At 49.3% G+C, this 27,444-nt stretch overlaps 1 protein-coding gene across 12 annotated transcripts in view; it reads right to left on the bottom strand.

Moving 5' to 3' along the window:
* Agap1 (ArfGAP with GTPase domain, ankyrin repeat and PH domain 1) overlaps positions 1–27,444 on the bottom strand; it is a 418,516-nt gene that overhangs the window by 60,752 nt on the left and 330,320 nt on the right. For 5 of the 12 annotated variants that reach the window (XM_090355098.1, XM_090355104.1, XM_090355099.1 and 2 more), the window contains one exon: positions 8,624–8,701. The exons of the other annotated variants lie outside the window; for them this stretch is intronic. In XM_090355098.1, coding sequence (XP_090211224.1) covers positions 8,624–8,701 — 78 coding nt within the window. The remainder of the gene's footprint in view (positions 1–8,623; positions 8,702–27,444) is intronic. 12 annotated transcript variants of the gene reach the window in all.

Below are 27,444 nucleotides of genomic sequence, written 5' to 3'. Positions count from 1 at the left end.
AATCATTCTGCTTCACGGGCCAACCAGAGCCTGTGATGGTCTGACTGGTTCCCAGATAGGAACAGGAAGCAATGTTCCTAGGTTCCCTGTGAGCAGGGGCCAGAGAACTCCCTCATTACTGAGTCCTATCGAAGCACATTTCACGGGGAGGGGGACCTTGGACTTGAGATTCCCTAATGATAACCAGGTAAGCAGAGAGCTCACCAGTGCAGCAAAGCCAGGCTACAAGTGCCGGAGAACGGGGCAGCCTCTGTCTTAAAGACAGCCATCCCTCACTGATTCATCAAAACATCCCACTTGCCCCTTCCACACCCAACCCCTCAACAGTGGACAGGGTTTTGGAGCCAAGTTTCCTCCCCGTCTCCATCTCTCTTGTGGGCAAAATACCGACATCTTCCTCAAGTTCTGATGACACAGCCTTCTCCAGCTCCCCAAGGCCCCTAAGGACACAGCGTAACTTTAAGGAAGCGACACCAGGATGATGCCGGAGTCTCCAGTAATTCGATTAAAAAATGAGAGCAAGAACATGTAGTAGCAGGAGACAGATTTGTCACCCAGACAGCGCCGAGTGTTCCTGTCTCTGCCCCTGCTTTGAAACGTGAAGGACGGACACTTGCAAAGCGAGAACGTGCAGTTCCTATGTTATTGCTAGTTGACACGAGCTGATTGTCAACACCACTGTAGTAGCTTCTGTTTAATTTGCTCTAGGACCAACTCTGCCGGTAACACGTCCAGACTGGCATATAGATTGAGTCCTCAGTTTGAGATACACCTGCCCATGGTAAAGTCCACCCTATCCCACCACGAAAGCATAAAAAATGCCACCACACCCCAAGCCCAACATGGCAGGCAGCATGGTGTTTCACTGTGCCACATTTCGGAGCACGGCTGCTTAATAAAGCCTTGTGATTGGGCTCACAGGGACTGCAACAGTTTTCCGTGTTTAACAGTTGGCTGTGGAGAAGTCCACTATAATAGTATTTTAGCACCATGAACCTGTCGAAACCAACCTGCCCAATTATTCCCAACGACATGAGTAACACCGGCATTACACTAATTGCGTCCAGTTTCTATGCAGACGAGGCCCCGGGGGGCTCATTCCGCCTCCTCAGGGGCCCGCATCTCAGCCCTCAGGCTGGCTTCTCAAGGACTCCCACCTCATTACACAAGTCGGGGCTGTCAAACTTTTTCCCCCCTTAAAGGTTAATGGGCCAATCAGTCATCAATTATTTTTGTGGAATCCTAGTAGACAAAGAGTTAAAGGGCTAAACGCATTGAAAACCAGCGGTACACGTGGCCACTGGTTTTAACAGGAGACCCCAGTAAGGCCCCGTCGGGGAGGCGGCAGGTGCCGGGTGTGGGCTAGGGAAGAGGACAAGTGCATGGAAGCCATCGCTGACCCATCCAAGTCCTTGCTCCAAGCTACAATGACAGATAGGCCCAACCCTCCTGGGGTGAACATGAGGCACCGGGGCTGAGAGGAGAGTGGGGGCGGGGGTGTTCCCTGGGCTGAGTGGATCCACTCCTCTTAGAGCTGGGATGGCCTGACAGGGATACTGGTCCCTCACACCAGTCTGCCCGGGCCAGATGGGAATCCGAGTCTGGGAGAGAGGCAGCACCTCCGGGTTTCCTGCAGCCTGGACCCTAGATTTGAGGCCCACCCAGCGCTCTACCCCCAAGGGTGAGCGTGAACCTGACCCGGTTCATGACAAACTGGAGACGAGAATGCAGAGTGTGGGTGGAGCTGTGCAGAGATACCTGTGTTCAGCATGCACGAGGGATGGATTTACGGTGGACAACGCTGATGCCTGGGCCCATCAAGCCCAGAGGCCTCCAGATGGGCACTGTGGACCATTGCCAGGCTACTGACTACCTTGTCCACCCTGACTTTGGTCCTGAGGACTGAGCCTTTTATCTTGGGGTGCACTACATATCCCATGCAACCAGCTGACACCTGTGACACCCACTCTCTTTGCTCAAGCCCACCGTATGCTTGGCTTCTCCTGACTCCCCTAAATGGTGGGGGGCATCTACCCCCCAGAATCCCTGCTATCCACTGACTGGGGTCACTGCATATTTTGGCTCTGGGTCTTTTCTGTAAGGGAGTCTCTGCTCGCCTGCTTCTTTTGCAGGGAAAGACATCCCCAGAGCCCTGTGAAGTCACAGGTAATCACTCCCCACAGTCGTCCTGGGCTGGGTGCTCTTTAGGTCTGTCCCTGTCTGTCTGTGCTTTAGAGGGATCAAGGGAGATGCCGAGATGTGCAGCCCGGGCTGATACACTGATTTTTTTTTTTTTTGGTTATGGGGCTTGAACTCTGGGCCTACGTGTTGACCCTGAGCTCGTCAGCTCAAGGCTACAGCCCTCCCCTTTGTCATTTCTGGTTTTCTAGTGGTTAATTGGAGATAAGCGTGTCAAGGTATTCAGTGCCCAGGCTGGCTTTGAACTGTGATCCTCCAGAGTAGCTAGGATTACAGGCCTGAACCACTGCTCCTGGCTGATAGACTCATTTTCTGAGTGATGCATTTTGTAAAATGCTTCAACATTTCTGTTTTCAAAGCCCATGTTAAATCGGTACATGGTTTAGATATTGGACAATCACATGCTTAAGGTGTCAATCCAAACATACCATGAAATGAAAGTCAACTTTGTATTTCAAATTCTCTCCATTTTTGTAGGAAAATGTAAGTGTGATAGAAAAGAGAATATGTTCTAGGATTATAAAAAAGAGATAAACATTTCAGGCTATAGAAAGACACCACTCCCCCTCATCACACTTGAGAAATTTTCGTATGTATGTGAATGTGCGTACGTGTCGGTTCTATGCCTTGAACTCAGGGTACAGGTTCTGTCCCTAAGCTTTTGTGCCTAAGGTTGGTGTCATACCACTTGAGCCATAGCTCTATTTCTGGCTTTTTGGAGGTAAGAGTGTCAGGGACTTTCCTGCACAGGCTTGTTTTTTTTTTTTTTTTTTTCTTTGCCAGTCCTGGGCTTGAGCTCAGGGCCTGAGCACTGTCCTTGGACTTTCTCAAGGCTAGAGCTCTACCACTTGAGCCTCAGCACCACTTCCAGCTTTTTCTATGTATGTGGTACCGAGGAATTGAACCCGGGTCTTCATGCATGCTAGGCAAGCACTTTAACCACTAGGCCAAACTCCCGGCCCCACAGGCTTGTTTTGAACTACAATTCTCAGATCTCTGCCTCTGGAGTAGTTACGATGAGTGAATCACGGGTGCTCAGCAAGAAATGACTAATTTTCAAGAAAAATCCCATCATTATTTATGGCTAGTACAAACACATGCACTTTATGCTTCTCAGACAAATGCTTTTTAAACTCTGGGTTTGGTAAGAGACCCTCATTTAGCTAAGACAGCCCAACAGAGGTGCTGTAGTAGGGTGATTAATTATGTGAAAAGCATATCTGCACAGGGAAAACAGAAATGTTTTCTGGGAAATCCTGCGCTGGAAGGCCCCCTGAAACACTCCCCAAAGACTTCTGTTTCCTACAGGTATTGCAGAGGGCCTGAGAGCAGAAGGACAGCCAGGTGCAGGGAAGTTCCATTCTGCCAGCGCCAGCTTCTAGACCTTAGGTTGCTGCTGGTCTTAATAAAGGCCGCACCTAAAAATCACAGCTCCTGAAGAAAAACAACTGCTCCCATCTTAAACTGACACCATTCTGGGATGCGGAAAACATATGGCTAACAGTCCTGCAAGGCCTGCCTCTGCTGCAGGCACAAGGACTTCCAGTGAGTCAGACTTGAGGTCTGCTGTCATTTACCCATCACGTAACCAAGGCTCTGATGCTCTGCCATTTGTCTTCACATCAACCTTCACTTTTTTGGGGAGACCTGACTCCAGAGCTTTTAGCCTCTTTTCTACAGCCACCAATTCTTCCAACCGTGACAGGTGGTATAACTGGGAAGGTTAAGCTTAAAAAAAAAACAAGGGAAAATAGATTAAATTTGACTTTTAAATCTCTTCTGCCACTTTTTCTTTGCAATCTCTGCTCCTGGCTGTGTAAGCTAGACTCAAATATGAAAGTATCTCCAAATCGCAGACAACCTGTGAGGGGATGGAGGGGCAAGGTGTGTGTGTGGGGGGTCCTTACTGTATACCCAGAGCTGCTCTGGGACCCACACCCACTACCCCTTGCCTCTGACCTCCGATCAGAAGCGAACATTTGATGGAAAGCGTCTGACATGACTGAGGATGAGTGAGACCCAGGCTGAGCCTGGAAAGTGGTGACTGCTGCGAGCCGGTTCTGGAGGAAGCCTCTCTCCTCAAGGCTGCTGGGGCTTCCACTCGGGAGGGGAGGCAGGGACTCAACCATGCCAGGTACTGTGGCCAGCCGTGGGCTCCCGGTGACCAGTCTCACAGATATAAAGCCCGTCCTGAGCCCCTGAATGGAGCACAGTCCCATTCCTCTCCACAAGGCGCCCAGGGCAGAGCACCCCACACTCCCACCCCACACTCCTGCTGCAGGGTCTCTTCCCGAAGAACGCATCAGGCTGCCAGGGGCTCTGAGGGTGAGCACTGTGGGTTCCCTTCTCCTGGGGGTATGCACACACAGGGATGCAGGTCCTGGAGAGATGTGAGCCCTTAAGAGCATCTGAAAAGCTCAGCTGGTCTCCACTCAAGTCTCTGGGGCAGTGGAAGATCAGTCAACATGTCACAACAGCAGCGATGGCCTCCAGGGCCATGGAGTGGGGGACAGGGAGTGGTGCCCCGGTATAGGGCTGAGGCACCCAGGTGAAAGTGCATGAGGTGTCCCCTGAAGCTGGCAGTGCCCAATGAGAATGTGGCTTCTGAGACCCAAGTCCATCCAGGAGGCCTGCGTGGGAGAGACTGGCCAGAGCAGCCCTGAAGGCCTCTGAATCCACAGAGCAGGGCAGCCAGGCCCACTGGGGGATCCCGCTGATCCGTGGGTACGGGGATCGTCTACAGTGAGAGCACCTAGTAAATGTCCCTGACCTCATGGCACCTCTCCTCTCTCTTACTGAGCCTTCATCTGCATACTAAAAGTACATTCCCCATGCCACACAGGGCTCAGCTGCCCTCCAGAGAGTCCTGGCCCCAATGCCAGGCTGGCAGCATTGCCATCTGTGTGGGGTTGTTGAGAAGTCTTGCTTGCTGTGTTACTTGGTCTTGGAAAAGTGCTGTGCACAGTCCAACTGCTCTTTAAGCCCAGTTCTCTTGGTTCTTTCTCAGAAAAAAAATTTACTGGGCCGGGAGTTTGGCCTAGCGGTTAAAGTGCTTGCCTAGCATGCACGAAGACCCGGGTCTGATTCCTCGATACCACATACATAGGAAAAAGCCAGAAGTGGTGCTGAGGCTCAAGTGGTAGAGCTCTAGCCTTGAGAAAGTCCAAGGACAGTGCTCAGGCCCTGAGCTCAAGCCCAGGACTGGCAAAAAAAAAAAAATTACTATTCATTCCTATCTCAAGGCTAGCCACAGTCTTCAGGTAGTTAAGACTTACTCTCCTTAGAAGGGAAGGCTAACGCTGGACGCCTTTCCACACACACTTGAGGCTTCATCATTCCTGCTGAAGGAAATGAAATCTCACCAACTTTAGAAAGTAGTTTCATTATGAAAAAGCCACAAAGGGCTGGGCGCCAGTGGCTCACATCTGTAACCCTAACTACTTGAGAGGCTGAGACCTAAGAATCAGGGTTTGAAGGCGGCTCATCTTGGAACTTATCTCCAGTGTATCAGCGGCAGCAAGCTAGAAGTGAAAGTGTGGCTCAATGGGTAGAGCACACGCCATAGCAGGAAACCTTAAGGGACAGTGGCCGGGTGACGGGCCTAAGCCATGTGCACATGTACACACAACAAAGGCTTGAAACTCAGTGCAGTGCTCATACAGAGTACATTTTCATCTCGGTTTTAGAGAGCCCTGGGCCCCACTGTGGCTCACACTGGATGTTCTGCCCCGACTTGTCTTCCACTCAGGTTCTAACTATCTCCAAAGGACTTAAGCCAACCTTATTTGGGTGTTCATGTCTTGGGGATCCTCTGAATAAAGCAGAGTACTTAAGAAAAGATTCCATTCAGGCTAGAGTAAATGTTAGAATGCTTGGGATAGAACTTTCCTGAAGGGCCTTTTTATATACAGTGACCATAAGAAAATATACACCAAAAGGCTGGAAATCAGAAAGACATTTGATGACATAATTACATAAATTCTGTTAAATGCTATTAAAAGTCATACGCAATGCAATCATACCTGCACAGCAATTAATCTGCAGAAATTTAATGTAAAAGAACATGGTCATGTATGTTGCCTAAGTAAAAATACATATTGAACTAAATTCTGGACAAATTTATGGCTGAGGAAATGAAGGAGGTGTCTAGGCAGGCGTCGTCGTCGTCATCGTCATCATCATCATCATCATCACCATCATCATCATCATCCTCACCATCATCATCATTATCACCATCATCACCACCACCACCACCATCATCATCATCATCACCATCATCATCATCCTCACCATCATCATCATCACCATCATCTCATCATCATCACCATCATCATCATCATCATCACTCTGTGCAGGTAGTGGGACTTGTCCTCAGTCCTGGGTGCAATTATTTAGCTTTTTCATCCAGGGCTACTCTACCACTTATTCCACAGACCTACTTCTGCCTGCCTGCCTGCCCGCCCGCACCGTCTCTCTCTCTCTCTCTCGCTTGCTCGCTCGCTCGCTCTTTCTTTGCTGGAGGCAAGAGTTTCATGGACTTTGCTGCTCAGGCTGGCTTGGAACTGTGATCCTCAGATCTCAGCCTCCTGAGCAGCTAGGATTACAGGTGTGAGCCACTTACATATGCTTCAAGTTGTCATCATTCACTCCCAAGCCCTGAGGATAAGGGGTAGGGCCTCGGTGAGACCCTTCTCCCTCGGTGCTGGACCCCTGAAGGCGCTGGCTGGCGAGATGCTGTGTTACCTGAGCTGTTAGGGCTGAGAAGGTCTGTGATCCTCCCGCGTGGTGACCTGGAGGCCCTGCCGGCCCACAGCTGCCGTGGGTGGGAGTTGTCTACCCACAAGGCTATGGCTCCTCACAGTGCCCCACTCTGTACCCCAACATTTAAACCCAGGCCTTGATCCGCATGTATATAAAGAATTGTCGTATCTGAAATGCGCGCAGGGCAGAGGAATGATATGTGTTCACAGACGTATGACTACTACTAAAGAAAAAAAATTGCTAAGGAGTACATTAACACCTTTTAAAATGCAATGAGAAATGACAACTGAATGTGACCATTTCTTAAATTCTACTGTTTCCCTTCTGTCTTATTTTGTCTCTCTCACTCTTATTTAGTTATTTATTTGGAATGCTGAAGGCTTTGCAAGAAGATACCAACAGGCCAAGCTCCATTGGTACCTAACAATTTCCCCTTGAGGAATGAGAAAAAAAATTTATGATTAAAAAATGGCCCTTTAACAAGCCATTGTGCAAATGTAGTTTTGTTTTCTAGATTCATTTCTTTTCTGGCGGAGAGCCGGGTTTTCAGTGGCAAGACAGGAGTAATTGTGAAGGGTAGAGAAAGAGGATGGCGATATAAATCAGCAAAGGTTAATGACCGGGATGCGAAGAAGGGACTTGTTTACAGAAATAGCGTGCAATTTAAAATTTACAAGAGATTTAATGCCACCGCTTGGCAATCGCTAAAATCAACAGCCCAGAAAACAGTGACATTAAGAAAAATATTACAGTTATAATCATCCCCAAATAAGTCAATTAGTGTTAGGGCGCGAGCTTGCCATTACTTGACCCATTTGGCTTGTACTTAAGTGAAAAAAAAATCCCCCCATTATCCCAAGCTCGCTGGATTGTGACCTGTTTTGCATCGCACATATTATACACCAGCCTTCCCTCCACGCACTGGGGCCATGGTGAGGCTTCCCCCTTGCCTGGCATCAAAATAATTCTGACCCCTGACATTTGCAATCATAAAAAAAAGGCAATTTATAATTGTGTTGTTCAAATGAAGGTGGGAAAAAATTCAATCTGCTATTATACAAAAGCAATGACGGCTGTCTTCAGTGAAAAAAGAAACGCAAGTCAATTTGTGAACTTTGGCACCGGACGACCTTTAGAAACACAACAATATACGGAATTTACAAGCAATAGCAGTCCATGCAAATGGCCCGGGCCTTGCCTGCCTCCGGATTAGAGCAGCAAAGAGCATTATGGGGAATGCTTCGACAAAACAAATTAAGACTGTTACTTAAATGTCACGGCACACTATTGTATTTGGCTACAGATCACTACACCTGATACTAACACTTTTAAAAACTGTAATAACTTGGGAAATATTACATTGAATGCCCACATGTATAAAGGAAAAGAAAAAAAAAAGAGGAGGAAATAGGTTTCTGAAGTAATTTAAACATCACTACTCTGCGACTGGAGGGAAAGGTCAAAATTTAAGTAAGCTGAAAGGATCGTGAATGGTCAAATAAAACACAAACAAAAAGATGGAAAGACCAAAGGAATGACTCGGCAAACACAATAAGAGCATGCAGCTGTGGGCGACCAAGGTTCCATGTTTGCAGGAGGAGGAGGGAGGGGGCTGGGGAGGGAGGGAGGGAGGAGGGAGATGGGGGGGGAGACCAGGCATTACCTTCGGTGTTGGTACTGCTGCTGCTGTATATATTTCGCAGGCTACCAACACGGTTTAGTTTCCATGCTTTGCGTTTGGCTGCATCCCGAGAGCAGAGAGGGCAGAGGGGGAAAAAGAGAAAAAAAAAAAAAGAAAAAGAGGAAGAAAAAGAAAACAAATGAAAAGGGGAGAAAAGAAATGTCAAAGTAGCACACGAAGTCACCTCTGAGCCACCAGTTTCCGCAAAGCGGGGTCCGGGGCTGGCAGCACAGGGGCTCCGCAAGGACAGGGGTGAACCACTGCGGCCAGGCCTGCGCCAGAGCGCAAGGAGAGCAACACCGGCCTTTCCTCCAGGCCGTGGCCTCCTGAAGGGCCCAGCAGCCACAGGGACAGATGCTGGGGATGCGCTCTGTGCCTGCATCTTGCACTAGGCCGAGAGAGGGTAAAAAGGTGTCTCCTCCAACTCTCACTCTCTCTCTCTCTTTCTCTCATGCGTGCACACACAGGTCTGGAGGTGACAGCAACCTAGTCACAGAGGCAGAGCACCGGGGCCATTTTCATAAGAGGAGAACGGAGCCCATTCTCTCCCCCCGTGGGAGGTAGCAGGGTGGGAGGGGTCTCCTGCCACCCACGCGTGCACACGCACATGCACACACACACACAGCGGACGCCTCTGCAAGCTCTCAGCAAGCTCTCAGCGGGAGGACAGACACCAAGTCTCCCATCAAGGATGTGGTGATCAGAGGTGAAATGCAAAGCCAGCTGGCCATGGCACAGCAAGACTCTCCTGTGGTGTGTGCTGCCAGGCGGTGACATGGGACACGTCCTGCCCTCTGCCTGGTCCCCAGTCTGCAACCATCAACTTGGAGATGTGGATGCCTGTTGCTCCAAATTGGCCAGCCTGAGGGTCCCCACAGCCCTTCAGGAGAGTCTGTGATGGGGAACAGCCTTCAGGCCACACACACGGAGGTGCCCGGCTCCTGGGCAGATACCACGCCAGGCTCTGCAGCGGGGGCAGAGCCTGCATCAACTCCCACAGCCAGGGAGAGAACCTACTGGAAGCTTCTGCTGTAGCCAAACAGCATTCTCAGGGGCTGGCAAGCCTTCCACGTCTGCCGTGTGACACTCACGTGTTAAGAGGCTGGGCTGACAGGCCAAGCGACCCTGGCTCAACTGAGGTGGGGCAGGCTGACGTTTCTGCCTCACCGCCATGGATAAACCACACAAGCAGCTCCCTTAGGCGTCGGTTGCAGGCTCTGCACACGTGTATACTGGTGGCCACAGATGGACCACGGTGAACACCTCAGAATTACTTTGTGGCTTGGACATGAAGAAGTAATAAGAAATGTAATATGGAGCAGACCTCCGTGGCTGGGGACTGGGCCCTTTTATCACATATGGCATTCCCCCCCACCCCATCTCTCTCTGGTGCTGGTATGGGGCTTGAATTCAGGGCTTTGAGCTCTTGCTCCAGGCGGTGCTCTACCATTTGAACCACACCTCCACTTCCAGCCTTTTGCTGGTTACTTTGGGATAAGGGTATCTTGATTTGGGCTGGCTTCAAATCACAACCCTCAGATCTCAGCCTCCTAAATAGCTAGGATTGCAGGCAGCTGGCTGATTCTTCTTCTTCTTCGTGAGGAGAGCCGTTTCTCTTCCTGTCTTCCAGGCCTCTCTGTCTGGCCAACCTTACCTAAGTGTGCATCTATTAGCAGCACACGTGGGAAAGAGGTCTTTGGGTGTCTGCTAGTGCATGTATTACCAATGAAGCAAACCCAATGGCACCCTTTGAAGTGTGTACTCTGGCTCACCATCAGGCCCTGCAAGTATGGCAGAGCTTCCCTAGAACTACGCAGGCACTTCATTTCTCAGCTGCTGAAGCTCTACCGTCTTGGCCCCTATTTTACAAGTTCTAGAAAGAACCAGGAAGGCGCTGCGCTGTTCAGGTCAGACTCACTCTCCCTGAAACATTTACATATAAATAGGCAGGTCCAGGCTGGCACCCTCTGCACAAGAGGGCCGCTCACGTGCAGAGGCCTCTTCCTGGCGGCCTCATGGAGGGCATTTTTCATGCCCGGATCTCCGTTACCATCGGGCTGTATAAGCAGGAAGAGAACTTGCAGCCTGCTTTTCTATTAACCTACTGATGGAATAATCCATTTTCATGTGTAAAATGTCATGCCTTTTCCTTCTTCTTAAATAAATGGCTGCTTTCTGGAGGGTACTGAGGTCCTGAATATGTGCATTCGTCTCCCAGGGCACTGACTGCTCTACGTCTCCATGTTTAGAGCTTCTCATAAGAAAATACAATCGCATTACCATCGATTATGTCTCGGGTGCATCTGAGGCTGCTGCCTAGATGCACTAATGGGGGAACCAGAGACACTGTGTCAGAATGGAGCCCCAGTAGTCCAGCAGGGGCCCTGCGCTCTGCCCCAGTACCCCACGGCGGTGTCCACGGCTCCAGAAGTGGGCAGGAGGCCCGGGGACGGCTCAGAGGGCTATGCTTTCAGTTATTGTTATAATTTTAGGAGCATGGTTTCTTCTTTCAAACACAGGCCACCAAGTCTCTCATCCTGAAATCAGAATTTGGACAGAAAGGCAGCAGGGCATGAACACCGTCATTTCTCCTGTAGTTCTGCTTGTTGGACAGGCAGCAGCCCCTTCCGTTAACAAGGGGCCTCAAGGTGAAATCCCGAGACAGACAATAATTTCAGATCAGGTGCAGAGTGAGGGTGGACGACGAGCTTGCTCTCTGCTCAAGGGAACTTGCAAACTAAGCAGACACTGTAAACTCTAATGTGGGGTGGGGAGAAAAGTCAGTGTGTTTGGGGAGGGGTAGTTACTACGAGCACAGCCTCCACTAGACAACAACAGCAAAATGTGAAAACGTGAACAAGTTAGACACAAGGCTTTGCTACAAAAATGACCAAGATACAGCCGATGGCTGAAAGTGTGAAACTGCTGAAAGCCCGGGATTCTACTGGTTTACAATGCACTCATAAGAAAACATCAATAAACACAGGCTTGCTTCAAATTAAGAAAACAAAAAAAGATTACTTCCCGGCAATATAAGAGTGGCATTGCAAAAAAGTTTACTTCCCTGTAATATAACGGTGGCAATGCAGACTTCCCTTATATTTTTGTGTAGTGCTCTGCTGCGTGTGTGTTCACAAGGCTGGATTTATCTGGTGACTGTCAAATGGGAAAGACAGGGCCTCTGGACACCTGGTACTGAAATGCAAGTGTGCAACGCTCATGTTTGGCGACTTTTTTCCTCTGGTACTGGGCCATCAGGCTGGCAGATGGATTGAAGCTATGATACAACCTGAGTGTTACACATAATGCTGAGAGACTTTCTTTAAAGGACCTGACAATTATGCATGATCAACTCAGTGTCTGCATGACCAAATGAGGCCTGGCATAATACACTCAACTCCTCGTAATTACTAACAGACAGTCAGAGACTCTTCAAAGAGAGACAGACAGAAAGGAGAAATGTGAAAATTATGGCTTTCTACAAAGTTAGAGTGGCTGGAATCATTTAGTGCTAACAACTCCCAATGATTACATACCTCCTTATTTTGGGGGACCTGCAGCTTTTCAAAGGGGTTTACGTGATCTTGAGGAACATGGAATGTAATTTAAAAGCAAGTTTTTGTTCATTTTTTTTTTAAAACAAAAAAAATGCATTTAATCTTAAAAAAGCATGGGAAAGCCTGAAAACCAATCAGAGAACAGATTTCCACAGTAAAATCATTTCCACTAGCTCTCCAAAAATGGAATAACAGTATTGCTTAGTCAGTGTCGCATGCTCAGAGGGGCAGGGCTTTACCTTCAACTCTTCCTCCTTCGCTGTGACAGGAAGCCATAGACTTACGAGTGCCACCTCCCGCCTCAGTGGGACAGCATTCTGCTGATTAGCTACATATTCCTCAGAAAGCTGATACACGGTGAGGCGGCGTGAGGCTGCGGGTCCAGAGTCCTCGGACTTGTTGGAGGTGTACATGGGCACAAATGACATGCCTGGCACGGATGGACGGACAGATGGATGGAATCGGGCTAGCCGCGTGAGGCCCCCTGCAGCCCTCAGGTAAGTTATGAGAACAAGCCGCACCTTTTACCCACGTGGCAGAAGGGGGCTGGGTTGAGGAGATGTGTCTCATTTCCAACAATGTCTGCACTCAGAGAGAAACAAATGACCCTCTCACCCAGACAAGGGAGCGTAATCAAGCACCTCCAATAAAGTCAAGTGGTCGCCTGTCATGCAACTCCACCCCTAGTCCATGCTGGCTGTCCATTCCTGCCTTTTCTAGGGATGTCACCTGTATAAATCCCATGGGGGCAGAGAAGAATACCACAGCCCCTCAAAGAGGGGCAGGCCGACCACAGCCCCGGGAGCTACCACAGGCAGAGAGGGTGCGATGTGGCTCAACGTCACTTCCCAGTACAGCGTGCTCAGTGTCCCGTGATCTTTGGTCCACAGCGACACAGGATGTACCCTAAAACCACAGGTCCTGGTTTGGTGGAGAACTGATTTTCCTTTCAACCTGAAACCACACTGAGTGACAGAGGAAGGACGCAATGACCTGTCTTGGTGTAACACCCAAACAAGGAGCTTGGCCCTCCTCTGGGGCGGGAAGCCCGCGAGGCAGGTGAAGCCCTGAGGCACGGGGAGGCAGCAGGTTGTGGGGAGGTTCTCAGGAGGTTCGGACAGGCTGAGGGAAGCACTTGGTTCCTCCCACGTTTCTGGAGCTGCTGTGAATGTGGAATGGGAAAAGCACTGAAACCGGGGCTCTATGGCCTCTCGGCTTCACTCTCTTCTGGGCATAGCACTGGAATGGAGAATAGAAATGGGAGGAGGGCTGGCCCCCGCAATGTGGAGAAAAACGGCCTTCTTAGAAAGCCATTTCCTGTGGTAGGGTTAAACAGCGGCCATTCAGACTTGAATATGCAAGTGTACACACACACACACACACACACACACACACACACACACACACACACACACACACACACAGTAACTCTGGAGACCAACGAGGGCTGCATCACCTTCCTAAGCTGAACGGTGCACATGAGATGCAGCTTAGGTAAGAAGGGGGGTTCCACAGCTGAGCAGCGGTGGAGTCTGGGATTGGCCCAAGGCCCTCTGTCCAGATTTGTCCCCTCTGAGGACCTGCTAACTAGCTAGCTGCTGTGTAATGGTGGCTCTGAGGCCGAGTGTGGAGACAGGCGAGGGGCGCCTTCGTCTTCCTGAGACAGAAATGAGTGATAATGGGAAACAGTCATCTTTTCCTCTCCCCTCCCTCCCTCCTGTCTTTTTTTTTCCACCTGTCAATCTCTCAAACAGAATATATTGCAGGCTTTCTTTTCTTTAGACTTTTTTTTTTTAAACATGAAATCTTTTTGCAACAATTCCAGGAAAAATTGTTTTTTAATAAAACCCCAAATTGTGTGATTATATTTCAAAGGCAATGAGCAGTTACAGCAACTAATCAAAGGCATAATTATTTAATGACTGCTGCTCACGCTCCTGCACAGGGCCGTAATTGAGGGGCTGTGATCAGTGGACCACCAACCTCCACGTAGGAGCCAGCGTCTTCCCGAAGCATTTGATCTGCCATCTCTGCAGTTGGGCTGCGAGGTGACTTCAGGTAACACGCTCTCCTTCCCCCTACCCTGGCCCCTCTAACTTGAGAGCGCGGGCGATGCTATCTGCCTTTCCCAGCCAAAGGCTTGCTCGGAAATTCCTGAACACACATGAAGTTAATCAAGAACAAAGATGAGAGAGGAAAAATAAGGCTACCTTATGAGAATACACTCCTTCACACAGATGGGACTTTCTTCCCGTAAAACTGCTTTGACCGTAACTTCACAACTTCTGAGTGTGTGTCCCAGTGACTCTGAATGAATAAATGAGGGCACTACTGACCGAGAGGGCCTGGGAAATACTGCAGTGCTGAGACAGCGAAATAATAAGAAGAATAAAGTCGCACTTCCTTCATTACAGTTCAATAGTTTCATTTATTCAGGTTTATGTAAGAGTGTATTATTACTATTACTCTAGAAGCTAAGTTAACTTCGTATCAGCTTAATAGCTAATCTGTCCTGTCATTTTCCCTTTAGAGTTCTTATCCATACACAGACCTATTTATCATGCTATCATTACAGCTGGGATACAGGTATGTCCATGTTGCTGGCATGGGGTGCTGTGTTCTTACCTTTATCAACAGTTCCTTTATCATAATTAAGCCATGTTAGGATATTTAGCTATTTCCAATTTTATGCTAGTACGGATAATAGAATCTAGTCCCCCCTTCCTTCTTTTATCTATTTCCTATAGCTACAAATGACCCCTTACTAAAATATTTACAGATATGTGTGTCTACATAGGGTAATATACATACATGTACTTTTTGCTCTCTCTGCTAGAAGAGCTAAGACACAGGATCAACCATAGCACACCCAGCCCCAGATCTTGATTTCGTTTAGCTGGGGCTTGAACTCGGGGGCTCATGCCCTCGCTCAGCTCTCTTGTTCACAGCGAGTGCTCTACAACTTGAGACATGCTTCCAGTCTACAATTTTGCTTGTTAAATGGAGACAGGGTCTTGCTGACTTTTCTATCTGGCTTAGTTTTGAACCATGATCCAGGTCTCAGTGTTTTATTTAGTTACAATTATAGGCATCAAACTAGCATCTCCAGCGAGATCTTGGTTTCTAGTGTCGTTTTCAAATAAAGATACTTAGAAGTCCTTAGCAGAAGACTGATTTTAGGAATGAGGCGGGGAAGATATGAGGTAAAGGCTGGAGCATCGTTTAGTATCAGAACGGAAGAGCATTTGGAAGGTAGTAAAGACTGCAGTAGGAAATCACGCCATTCAGAAGAGAACCAGCGGAAAGTGTTTCCAATGGTTCCAGCAACACAGAGCTGGGCCACAGCCTCAATGTGGAAGGCACACCCTCGCTTCCGCAGACAGAAATGACTGAATAACGTCCGTGGGAGTGGACAAGTACATGCCACAGAGCTCCAGAGTCAGTGCAGATACTACACAGGCAGGGCAGAACTGCAAGACCTCTCTACCAGAGGGAAAGCCAGTTCCACCTCATCCAGAGGAGCAAGGTCAAGGCCAGTAGCAACTAACCACGTTGATGGAATATATGTGAGAGGAAACGGGACTTACCTAGGTTAACTCAGCCTCAACACCAGTTCTGAGAAAGTCATAAACAGTAAGTATATGATACACACACACACACGCACACACACACTTCCCTGACAGGCACTCCCTACGCGGTCAAAAACAAGAAAATCTAAGAAAATATCTCAAGTTATAGAAGACTAGAGAGACGACTAAATTAACTGTGGATCCTGAAATAAAATCTAAAGAAATGTGAGTATATCCTGTAATCATAATGTGTCAATTAACTGTAACAGATGACAAATTAAGATACGAGGACACACTGTGTATGTGAGTCTATGGAAATTTGGCCCAAACTCTTCTAGAAAGTAGTCTATTAGTAGTCTATACCTGTAATCCTAGCACATGGAAGGCTGAGGCAGGGACATCTTGAGTTCAAACCTAGCCTGGGCTAGGGCATCCTCTCTCAAGAACGAAAAACAAACAAAAGGCAAGTCTCATGAAAATACTGTAATAAGACTGCAGGCATGCAGGCAAGTGAGTTCCTACTCTTCATACTGTTTCCAAGGAACGAAAGTTAGAGAAGCACGTTTCTTCTTGAGCTGGCTTCGAACCATGATCCTCAACTCTCAGCCTCCCAAGTAGCGAGGATGACAGGCGTGGCCACCTGTACCTGCCTACTTTCGCACGTTAGCAGCTTACAATGCGCTGCTAGCCAACAAGTATCTCTCGTGAGCACCATTCCAGGTAACCTGCAGCATTAGATTTCAATGAACGGAAATGAGCTTTGACCCACTGGCAAAACAGTGTTGACGTTCTGTTGAACTCAGCATAGTAAGGCTACCTTTTGAATTATGGTGGCAGAATTTAACAGAAATGGAGACTCGAGGAAGTGGCTCTGTGGCTCAAGTGGTAGAGTGCTAGCCTTGAGCAGAAGCAGCTTAGGGACAGTGCCCAGACCCTGAGTTTAAGCCCCAGTACTGAAGAGAGACAGGGAAGGGGGCGGGCAGGGAGTTGAGTCGTGCTAAACTGATGATGTGAAATTCACCAGGACACACTAGTAGCTAGATCTTGGCTCTGGGAAATGTCACTTCCGGACTTCAGGGGAGGGACAAGAAGAATGTGTTCCTTGCTACACCGAGTGCTGGTGGCACCGTCATATAAGAGGGTTAGTAGTCCCATTACACTGAGAAAATACTGTTCTCAACAATCCACCTTAGCTACAAAAATTCTCAAGTAGAATCCAGGCGAAAAACTTATTTCCCAGAAGCGCTGCTCATGTGTAGTTGCAGCTTGTGGGGGGAGGGTCTTCTGGAGGTTTCTTCTGTAACCTTAAAAACAAAGTTCTTTGGGAAAACAAACTACATGTGAACGGGTAGGTTTTACTAAGCGCTGGAAAAGGGCTGGGCAGGGAGCAGGCAGGCTGATGAGTCTGAGAAGAAGTGGGATATGCGGCCACAAACTTACCCACAGAGCCAGGAGCCAGGTGAGAGAGGAGCAGGCGAAGAACGAAGGAGAAGGGCCGGGGGTCCACCTGGCAGCTATGCTAGTGGCCATGGGTGAGTGGAGACCTCTCATCCCTTCATGGAAACATACCCTTCCCTCCAGGCCACCCAAGGACAAAGGTCTACAAAAACAGAAAACAAGCCAGGTGCTGGGGGCTCACACCTGTAACCCTCACGAGGCTGAGATTTGACAATGCAAAGCCAGGCCAGGCGTGAAAGACTGTGAAACTCTCGTCTCCAATTAACCATCAGAAAACTGGGAATGGAGTTGTGGCTCCAAGTGGTAGAACGCTAGCCTTGAGCTGAAGAACTGAGACCGTGCCCAGGCCCAGAGTTGAAGCCCCACAACCGACCAAAACAAAACAAAACAAAAGCCAGAAAACATCTTAAACAGGACAAAAGAGTGACGTGCTGGTTGGAAAGTGTGATCTGTTTTAGGTGAGTTAGTTCTGGGGGAGGGGGCACTCTGCGTTCCTCGGAGGGGCAGGAAGGAGAACAGGCGTCTTCTGCCACTCTGGAGTGATGCATGTATAGATTCTGTACCTGGGACATTTAAGTATTTTGTAAAATGCACTTCGTTCGAGATCTACTGAATTCCAGGCAGGAACCATGCAGTGGTTCACTGTACACTTCACAGGCCTAGCTACCTGCAGGTCTCCCTTGTCCAGCACTTTGAGTATCTAGTATTCCATAAGAGAAGCAAGATTCCAGAAGTGTCACCCTCAAAGGTCGGCAACCTCTGATAGAAATATTGGATTCTCTTCCTACCAGGCCTGGCTCCTAGAACCTCTATCAGCCATTCTCCAATGTTGGACTCATTCTTGCCTCTTGCCACTTATGATTCAACTGGAAGCTTTGTCCTAGAGGACCCTTGGGGAAACAGACTCCAGCCATCACTCATCTCCCGTGGACACAGGAATCGCAGCGTCGGTTACATTTCCTCAGTCATCTCTCATTCTCCAAAGTTGCCACTCGCTCTCTTTCTCACTGTCGGTCTGCTTCCATGGCGGGACCGGCACACAAGGAAGAGGCTGGGCGGTCTCGCTCACTGTGGACCCTCCCGAGCGCCAGGTGCACAAGAGCCTTCTGGGAAATGCCTTGGAGAGCGAGCGCCAGACACAAACAGCCAGCACTCAGTCCTGGAATATGGCAGGAACCGAGTTCTCCCCCCCCATGATCTTTCATTCCTAGGGTTGTCACAAGTAGTCTATATTACTTCTGGTAAGTGGAAAGATTAAAAACAAGAACCCATATGCAGCTGTCCAGTGACCCAGACACAAAGACTTCCCGAGAGGGACATTCTGACAGGTACTACACATTTATGGCTATAAACAAGTTCTTGCAGGATGTCTGCACAGGCGATGATTCTGATGCTGGCCTAAGGCATTCTTCCTGGCAGTAATTAGAAGCAGAGCAGCTGTCTTCAAGACCATTCCTAACTCGGGACGATGAAACTGCAGGAGTGGTGTAGGTTTGCTTTGGACCTGCAGTAAGATGACCTCAAAATGCTTTCAAATCATTATATGCAAGTTTGAACCAACCAAAGCCAGAACAACGCCCTGCTACACACAGCTCAGAGCTGGCCCAGCACCCAGGGACAGTCGAGATGCACAGTCGACAGGACCTCTCACGCTTGTTTACTGCCCGCTGCCAGTATCCCACTGCCACCAGCAACGCCACCACCACTGCACGCCTTCACCCCCCACCTACTGTCACTGTCGTCCCAGCACCAGAGCTGTCAGCCACCACCAATGTCACCATCCCTGACACTGTTGCCCCAACACCAGTGTCATCCCACCACTCATACTGTCACACCCCCGTCATGTCATCAACACCCCATTACAATCAGCAGCATTCTCTAACGTCACCACCACCACCGACACCAACACCTCTAACTTATGCTCATCTCAGGCACTGTGCGGAGAACTCAGCACAGTTTTCCCTCCATTAGAGCAGCTTTCCCATGAGTAACGAACTCTCTGATCTCCACTCCAGGGCTGACACACACAACACTGGGCCGAGTCTCACAGTTTTCCTGTGGTGAGGGTGGGCCAGGAGCTTCAGAGCCTGGGGCTCCCCCCGTACACCTGCATCCCCACTCTTCCATCCCGGCCTCCGACTCTCAGAGACATCTGCACACCTCCTGCGTCTTCCTTTGCTGTTTCACCACAAGGCGGCCACAGCACAGACTCCCCTGAACTCTGGTTCTAAGTGAAGGCTCCACTCTGGTGGCACAGGGAGGAGTGGCGCGGCTCTGACGTCGAGCAGGTGTACCTGACCAGAGCGCATGTCCTGTCTCCCACCTGTGTCTGTGTTTTAAATAACCTTACACAGCAAAACGAAAATTGGACAATCTAATGTTGGTCTTCTATGACTTTGTTAACTCTTGAATGGAAAGATGTCTAAGTATATTCTGGGGTTTTGAGGACAACAACAGTGGCCCCTCGTGGTCTCAGAGACCCTGACGTCCTGGGACTGAAGACCCATGCACTAAAGACGGTCATTCTGGGCACTGTCCTTGGAAAGCATGCTTTCCTACAAGGGACTAAGAGACCACAATTGGAAGGACAAGCCTGAAGGAGAGGACTTGAGCTGTTCTTTCAGCAAGGACAGGTGCGCAGGAGCTACGCTGGAGACGATTGCCTCCTAAGCCAGAAACCGAACACCTGAACAGGGCCACGGGACAGATCGGCTGCCACATATGATGGGCAGTCACCACTCAGAGTGCCCTTGAAACCGAGGATGAAAAGACAGACACAGCTGGCGAGGGAAAGTATGCGTGCCAACAGGAAATGGGCACTGAGACACTGCGACATTAACGAGCGGGAGAGTTCAGGATGTGAAAACTCTGGATGTAGGGACCACTCATGTCTGGACTGAGATGAGGTGGGATAGGGAGCCTTCACCACGCTATTCAGTACTGTCAGTAAATGCCATAAGTAAAGTCAACTGCTTGGAACGCAGAGATAAGAGGATTCAGGTCTGAGACCAGTTGGGCCAAAAGGTTAGAAGACCCTAAGCCAGGTGTAAGCCCAGCCATGCAGGAAGCAATGGTGAGAAAATCAGCTTGAGGTTGGCTTCTGGGGAAAAGCACAAGACCCTATCCAAAAAGTGATGGAAACAAAACATGGCCTGGAATGCAGCTCCAGCGGTCTGGCTTCCTGTGGTTAGTGAACACAAGGCTGAGAGTTTCCCACCTTGGTGTGAACAACAAAATACAGCCAGGAAACGAACGAACAAATGAACAAACCAACCAACCAAACAACTAATCAGCCAGACAAATGACGGCTGGCATGTGACGTGTAAATATATTTTAACAAAAGGTCCTATAGAAGGTAAAAGAAAAACGCTCACCTATTCACTCTTCTCATAATGGCACAGAAATCAATGGCATAAAGGGGACACGGAGGGTATATAACTGCCCCTGACTGCAGTATGCCGGTCTGGGGGGGTGTGGTCAGTCTGTTCCTTCAGGACAGCTGGACGGGCGAGTGAGTGACCGTGTTTCCGTCCTGTACAGGTGAGAGGCGCCTGCTCGGCGGGCAGCGGCGCCGTTGTTAACCACAGATGACAAAGTGACATGCTGCTACTAATCGTTTACTGAATAATGAAAACGACAAAACTGATAAAAGGTTTCAATCCTGAGGAAAATGATTTATCGTCTCCCCCTTTACTGGCACTGCTATTTGTGTGACAAACGGCAGGAAACCCCTGGTTAATCTGTGCGCCCCTCCACGTCCACTCAGATGCTTCCGCATGCATCGCCAAGTAATCAGGACTAGCTAATGACACTGAACACGGACGCCGGGAGGGCTCAAGATTGGTCTTTCATCAAGGCTGATCTCTAAATCAATTTCAGCATGGGATCTTCTGGGGCTGGGCGGGGAAGGTGAGGAGGGGGAGAGCAGTTCCCCGCGGAAGGGGATGGTTGGTAGGCCCACCGCGTGGGTGACTTGGTCGGCCCTGCATCGCTGACAGGTATCTTGAGCTGTGTGTGGTGTCACCACACGAGGCTGTCTGCCCCTCTGCAGTCTCCATCCACCCAGGACGGTTCCCGGGAGGTCTGCCCAGCATGGAGGGCAGGCAGGTGGCCTACGAGCTTCTCCTTACGCTCTGCCATGTATCACTTGAGCGTCACGGTGAGGACCAGCAAAGAAGGACGTCAGTGACGTGTCAGGCTGTGAATGCTGCGGCTAGGCTGTGCCTTGAAAACCATGTGGTCTTGCCATCTTGACGGCACCACCCACCGCGCACAGGAGCACAGCACGGGGAGCCCAATCCAGCCCGCTTCAAGTCAAGATGAACTCAGGCCCTCAAAGATGGTGTCTTACAGAAGATGAAACCACACGACATGTAAAAGAATCCACGTGGAAGCCTTGTCATGTGACCTCCGGGACCATTTTAGAAAGGGAGCCTTCACGCCAGCCTGGGGTGTTAGAGGAACCGGAAGTGAATCAGACATATAGTCTGGCCCTGGGGAGGCGTGCACGGGCACGGGTCCCAGGAGGCAGCCCACGAAGCTGAGGCACGCCTGGGGAGGGTCGTCCGACCGTTCCTGCTTGCGATGTCCTATCGCTCAGTGCCCGTCCCGGCTCGTAGTGCAGAGGCTGCTGGGAGTTAACCCAATATTTCTCAGGGGTGTCTGAGAACACAGCAAGACTCCCATGGCTGCCAGTGGCAGAGTGATGTTGGGTATCGAAGACCTTAATCAAGTTCATGAGTCTTTTTTTTTTTAATTGGAAGGCTTCACAGAGCTCTTAGCTTGGTAACATGCAACGAAAACTCCAAGACTGATAACAATCGAAGCCAAACTCTTCCCTTCAGGTCTTGCTGGATTCCATTTTCTCAATGCACGCTTTGAGAAACACTAGCTCATGGCACAGAAAAGCATATTTATGTGAAAAATACACTAGGAACCAGCAGGTTCATGCAGGCCTGCACAGGTGATCTGCTTCCATTCCTTGGCGGTCTGGCATCTGCTGGGCTTCCACCATGTGCATGCACTGTGGGCGAGAAGGCTCAAGACAGATGTTACCGCTGCGCATTTCCAGTGCGGAAGAGACCCGCCGTGGGCAGTGCCTGGGACCTAGTGCTGTACAGACACAGGCTGTCGAGGGGCATGGTCGTCAGCCATGTTCTGGAGTCCTGGGAGATGCAGGGGCAGAAGTTTTGATGGTGCGCCTGTCAATTACTTGTGGGTGGTTCTCAGGAACAAGAGCTCTACGTGCTCACTGCAGCCAGCTGTCAATCATTCTCTAGTCATGCATATGGAGATTCCATGGTTTTACATAAAGTACTTTTTCTTCCCTTTTACCTGAAAGCCCTTTTCATGCTTTGGTGGAGGAGGTCGGAGGAGACAGAGCCAGGTTCAGGGTGATCTGCCCACGGGACAGGGGACACCATGCCTCCGCTGTGGGTGGGGCATCCACACCAACTCATGGGCTGGACTTGAGTGGCCAGGACGCTCCTTAAAAAATGCAGAGTCTGCTGATGACTGCCTTTGACATTTGAGAAGATAGCTTAAGAAGCTATCCCTTGTGACAGAACACAACAAGGTCCGTGTGTCTTTCTTGCAGGAGCTGAGAAAATCTGTACATATCCCAGATGCCATTTGGCATCCGAGTAGCACGGGGCTGTTGTGCCATTGCAGGGAGAGTCAGCACTCCGTGAATGGGGACCGGCGGCAGAGAATGTGACTGGGCCCATTCTACAGCTGCATCTGCTGTGAGGAGAGCAAAGCCCCAGAGCAGACTCGCTGGGACCCGTGCAAATACAGAAAACTCGGGATGCTTTGCAATGCTGGCCAACTCATTTTCATGGGGAGTGAGAATCTAAGCATGTTTCAGAAATTCAGATCTGTGTAGCATCTGACTTACGATTCAAGAAGACATTACCGAAAACCATCAGAGCCCCAAAGAGCGTCTTCCTGAGCTGGAGCACTGACAAGAAATAAAATCCTTACAAGACACATTTCAGCAAAAGAGAAATTTCTTCTTCATTAGGAGAAGGGAACTGCAGAGTGAAATGTCTTAATTACCCATGAAACAAGTTAGCCTCGTGTGACTGCTTCGTCTTCAGACACCAGGGAAAGGAGAAGGCCGTGCTAAGTGCTTAAGTACTTTTGTCTTTTCCCAATTGCTGGAAAACTAGGCAGCCTTTCAATGCCCTTAGAAAATTACCCTGTGTGGAACAAGATTATTTCAAGCTTTCTGCACTTCCCTTTCTTAATTTTAAACTATAAATGTGGATCAATACAGGACCTACTTTAGTGTTCTCTGTGTTGGATGGTTCTCGTGTTTACTTTATAATATTGTCCAACTTAAAAAAAATGGACAACTTCCTGATTCATTGCACTCTTGGACATAACAAATGCTATAAATATCAGCATATAATCGAAGAGGGAAATAGCCAGAGAATATGCAAAATATCCCCCAGTGATACTTTCACATGATGACATGGAGAAAAACAAAAATGGATAAATGGATTCCTCAAAAGTCGGTTTCAGTTATAGTCAATGAGAAACGGAGGTCTGCCCACCTTGTTCCAAGGCCATGCACACAGGACAGGCGCCCTCCACCGGGCTCTGCTCCCTTGACGTTGAGCCCTTTCACACGGCGCTGTGCCCCAGGGCCTTGATCCTCTCTGGCTATCTCTTCCATCTGGAGCAAGCACCTCAGGCCCGAGCCGCCGCAAGGACCTTGGCACTTGCCGAGAAGGTCACAGCCTGTCCTGGCACCCCAGAGTCCATGTGGGACCCGAAGCTGAGCTGGACACAGATGTGGTGGAATCCACCCTTTGTCCCTGAGGTGAGGTTCGAGGGAAGGAAGTCAGCTTCTGTCCTGCCTTGTGCTTCTCTCAGGGGACACCTACCCCAGAGCCCCGGCCACTGGCACAGGGTCCCGGCTGGGCATGAGGGCTGGCAAGGGCCAAGTGCAATGCTCAGCAGCTCTAAGGAGCATCAGAGGCAGTGGATCCTGGCTCAGGAGCCTTTCAGGTAAGGCCTGAGGTGACCCAGGGCAGACACAGTGGCCTGGGAAGGACTTGGAAGCGGAGTGTGGAGGGGTGGGGTGTGCACTAGGCATGGTAGTGCTTTTAGCATGAGCAGCTGCACACAGCCGACACTACTGGAGAAGGGCCTTCCCAGAGGACAGCATCCCACCACGGGGCGTGGGCTGCTGACAGAATCTCAGCCCCCAGATAATCAGACTTGGACTTGTCTGTGTCTGAAACGTCTCTAACCTGAGAAAACAGGAAGCCTCTGGTAGCTGAGCAATTCAAATGGGCACTCAGGAGAAGCTGGGAACTGTGCTGGGTGCCCAGACGCATGCCCTGAAGCCCTGGATCCCTGCAGGCCAACTAAAGCCACGTGTCAGTCTTTGAGTCTAAGAGACAGAGATGCAAACAGTGTCAGGGAGCTACTCAGCCCCTCCCCAGCAGGACTCTCCCCCTCCCGCCCTGTGAGCAGACCTGGCCTCTGCCATGGCCTGGTTCCCTAGCTAATGCCTGTAGTCCCTTCCCTGGGCCTTCTGTAGAGCAGATGCCCTGTACCCAGCCTCCTTCACTTGTGCCTTTCTTCTCCTAGACCCTGGACATTAGAATGTCCCTACGTCCACCGCCCCCTCTCACATCTCCACAACTCTCTCTGTGCAGGGCACCCACAATCCACACGCCTGGGCAGTCTTCCACCCAGGCCTAGTCTGGGGCCTCCAATCTGCAAACAATGCCCCTAGCCAACCGCTGGGTTCCAGTGAACGTGAGACCTGCCCACACTCCTGACCTCACCACAGGGACGGGGAGGGCACTGCTCAGGGGCCCCGCTTCCTCTCCAGCAGCCGGGGATCCAGACTTACAACAGGTTCCGAGAGGGGGTTCTGGGTAACTGCAGGGAATTTTAACTGTGACTACGTGAGGAAGAGATGGGGACTCGACTCTTACTATGTATCAGCAGAAAGGAGCTTGAGCTACGGCTGATGGTATTTTTCCTGCTGTTTTTTTGGAAACGTGTTTCTCTAATTCACAGAGAGTTTACATGGTTTTACTCAATTATAGATGTTTCTGCAATTCCTAAGTAAAAACAAAATCCAAAGGAAAGCCAGAAAATGGCGTCAACAAGTTTAGTTGGGTGCCAAGGCTCAGGCCTACAATTCTAGTTATGGGAGGGTAGTGACTAGAAGACTGCAGTCTCAACCTAGCCTGGGAATAAAAGTACCTGAGATTCTACCTTAGCCAAGGGTGGGTCCTCCTGCTATATCCCCAAGCAAACTGTTTTCTCTGCTTGATTATGCCCTGACTTTTTTTTTTTTTTTTAAATCCGGAGAGCTTGATTTACTCAATTCAGGTAAAATTACTTATCTGTAAATAGATCATTAAAATAAATGTTAACTTTCCAAAACAATAGCGAGGGTTTGATATTTTCCAAGCGTTGTAAAAATGCATTTTATCTCTGTTGATTTATGGCTCTGAATTGCATGATCGAAGCTTAACCAATCATTATTAAAATTAAGGAATTTCCTTTTCATCAGCTGTTATAAAATCTTTTACATTATATGACACTAATCCATAAGAAATGTTTTGGGAAAGGCAAGGTTTGAGTGAAAAGGCAAATACAACCTTCCAAAGAGAGGGAAGGTCACTGGAGGCGCTCAGAGGAGGCGGGGGGGGGGGGGGGGGGGGGGAGCATCGAAGCGTTCCTGCCCGCGTCCGAGGCGATCTTGTGCTTTCTATGTCTGTGGCCTTGAGCAAGTTAGTTAAACTTTATGACCCTCGATTTCCTCAGATATAGCAGTGAGGTTAAAAGCACCCACCCCACAGACTCCTGGGGTGTGAGGAGACGCGGGCCCCGCTGCAGCACATGCCAAGAGGCAGGGGTAAATCGACCACATTATTTTGCTAACACTCAGCTGTGACCTTCCGCTTCGTAACCGATATTCCCCCTTGTGAGGCAACATCACACCACATCTACATCGGAAGAGAATATATTTCACTTTGGGAAAACAGAAAGAAAACAAATAATAATCTTGTGTGTGCATAGCAAGAAGTTTGGGATTCTGGTAAGTTTTCTCAGAGCTGCTTTGGCAACCATTTTAATCGTACTCATGGCTTCTGCAGAGAAAGGAACGGCCGCTTCCGCTGACAGGAGGCATGGCGAACAACGAAGCTCACACCTGTAATCCTAGCTACTCAGGATGCTGAGCTCCAAGGATCACAGTTCAAAGCCAGTGTGGGCAGGAAAGTGCATCAGACTCTTTATCTCCAATTAACCGCCCCCAAACTAGAAGTGGCGCTGTGGCTCAAAGTAGTAGAGTACTAGCTTTGAGCTGAAGAGCTCAGGGAGAGCGCCCAGGGGGTCCAGAGTGCAAGCCCCATAATTGACAAAAACAAAACAAAGAAACACACACACACACACAAAGCCATCTGTCTCATTAAGAAAAGCCGAATCAAGCTAATGCTTGAATCCACTGGAAGGCTTGGATTCTTCTCATGTAAGGGCTCAGTGACCGGGGGCACTGAACAACAGACTCTTGCCGAGTGTAACATATTTCAGAACATTTCGCACTGACCATGATAATAATTGGGGATAAATATCCTCAATTAACCACCAGAAAGTCTGAAGTGAGCTGTGGCTCAAGTGGTAGAATGCTGGCCTTGAACAAAAGAGACAGTGCCCAGGCTGTGAGTGCAAGCCCCAGGACTGGCACACAAAACAGAAATCGATAAATAAAAGGACTACGAATTTTTGTAATTTGATGATTCTGGAACAATTAGCTAAGAATCAGAATTAAGAGTACAATATGAGCAAGCAAAATTCTTGGTTCAACATAGTCATAAAAACATTATGGTTTACTCAACTCCAGACTCCTCTGTTTCTCCCCCAGTCCTGAGGCTTGAACTCAAGGCTCGCACTCTACCACTTGAGACACAGCATCGTTTCTGGCTTGTTCTGTGTGTGTGGTACCGAGGAATCGAACCCAGGGCTTCATGCATGCTATGCAGGCACTCTACCACTAGGCCAAACTGCTGGGTGAGACTCCTTTTTAAACAAAAATTTAAAATTATTTGCCAGTCAGTACTGGTGCTTGAACTCAGGGCCTGGGTGTTATCCCTTAACTGTTTCTGCTGGTGCTCTACCACTGCAGCCATGAGTACAGTTTGCTAGTTTATTGGAGTTACGAATCTTACAGACTTTCCTGCCTGGGCAG

The sequence above is a fragment of the Megascapheus bottae genome, chromosome 21, assembly GCF_031878675.1.
Source record: "Megascapheus bottae isolate mThoBot1 chromosome 21, mThoBot2.hap1, whole genome shotgun sequence".
In the NCBI taxonomy this organism is placed as follows: Eukaryota; Metazoa; Chordata; class Mammalia; order Rodentia; family Geomyidae; genus Megascapheus; species Megascapheus bottae.
The sequence above is the reverse complement of the archived record's forward strand: the minus strand, read 5'-3'. Positions and strand labels throughout refer to the sequence as shown.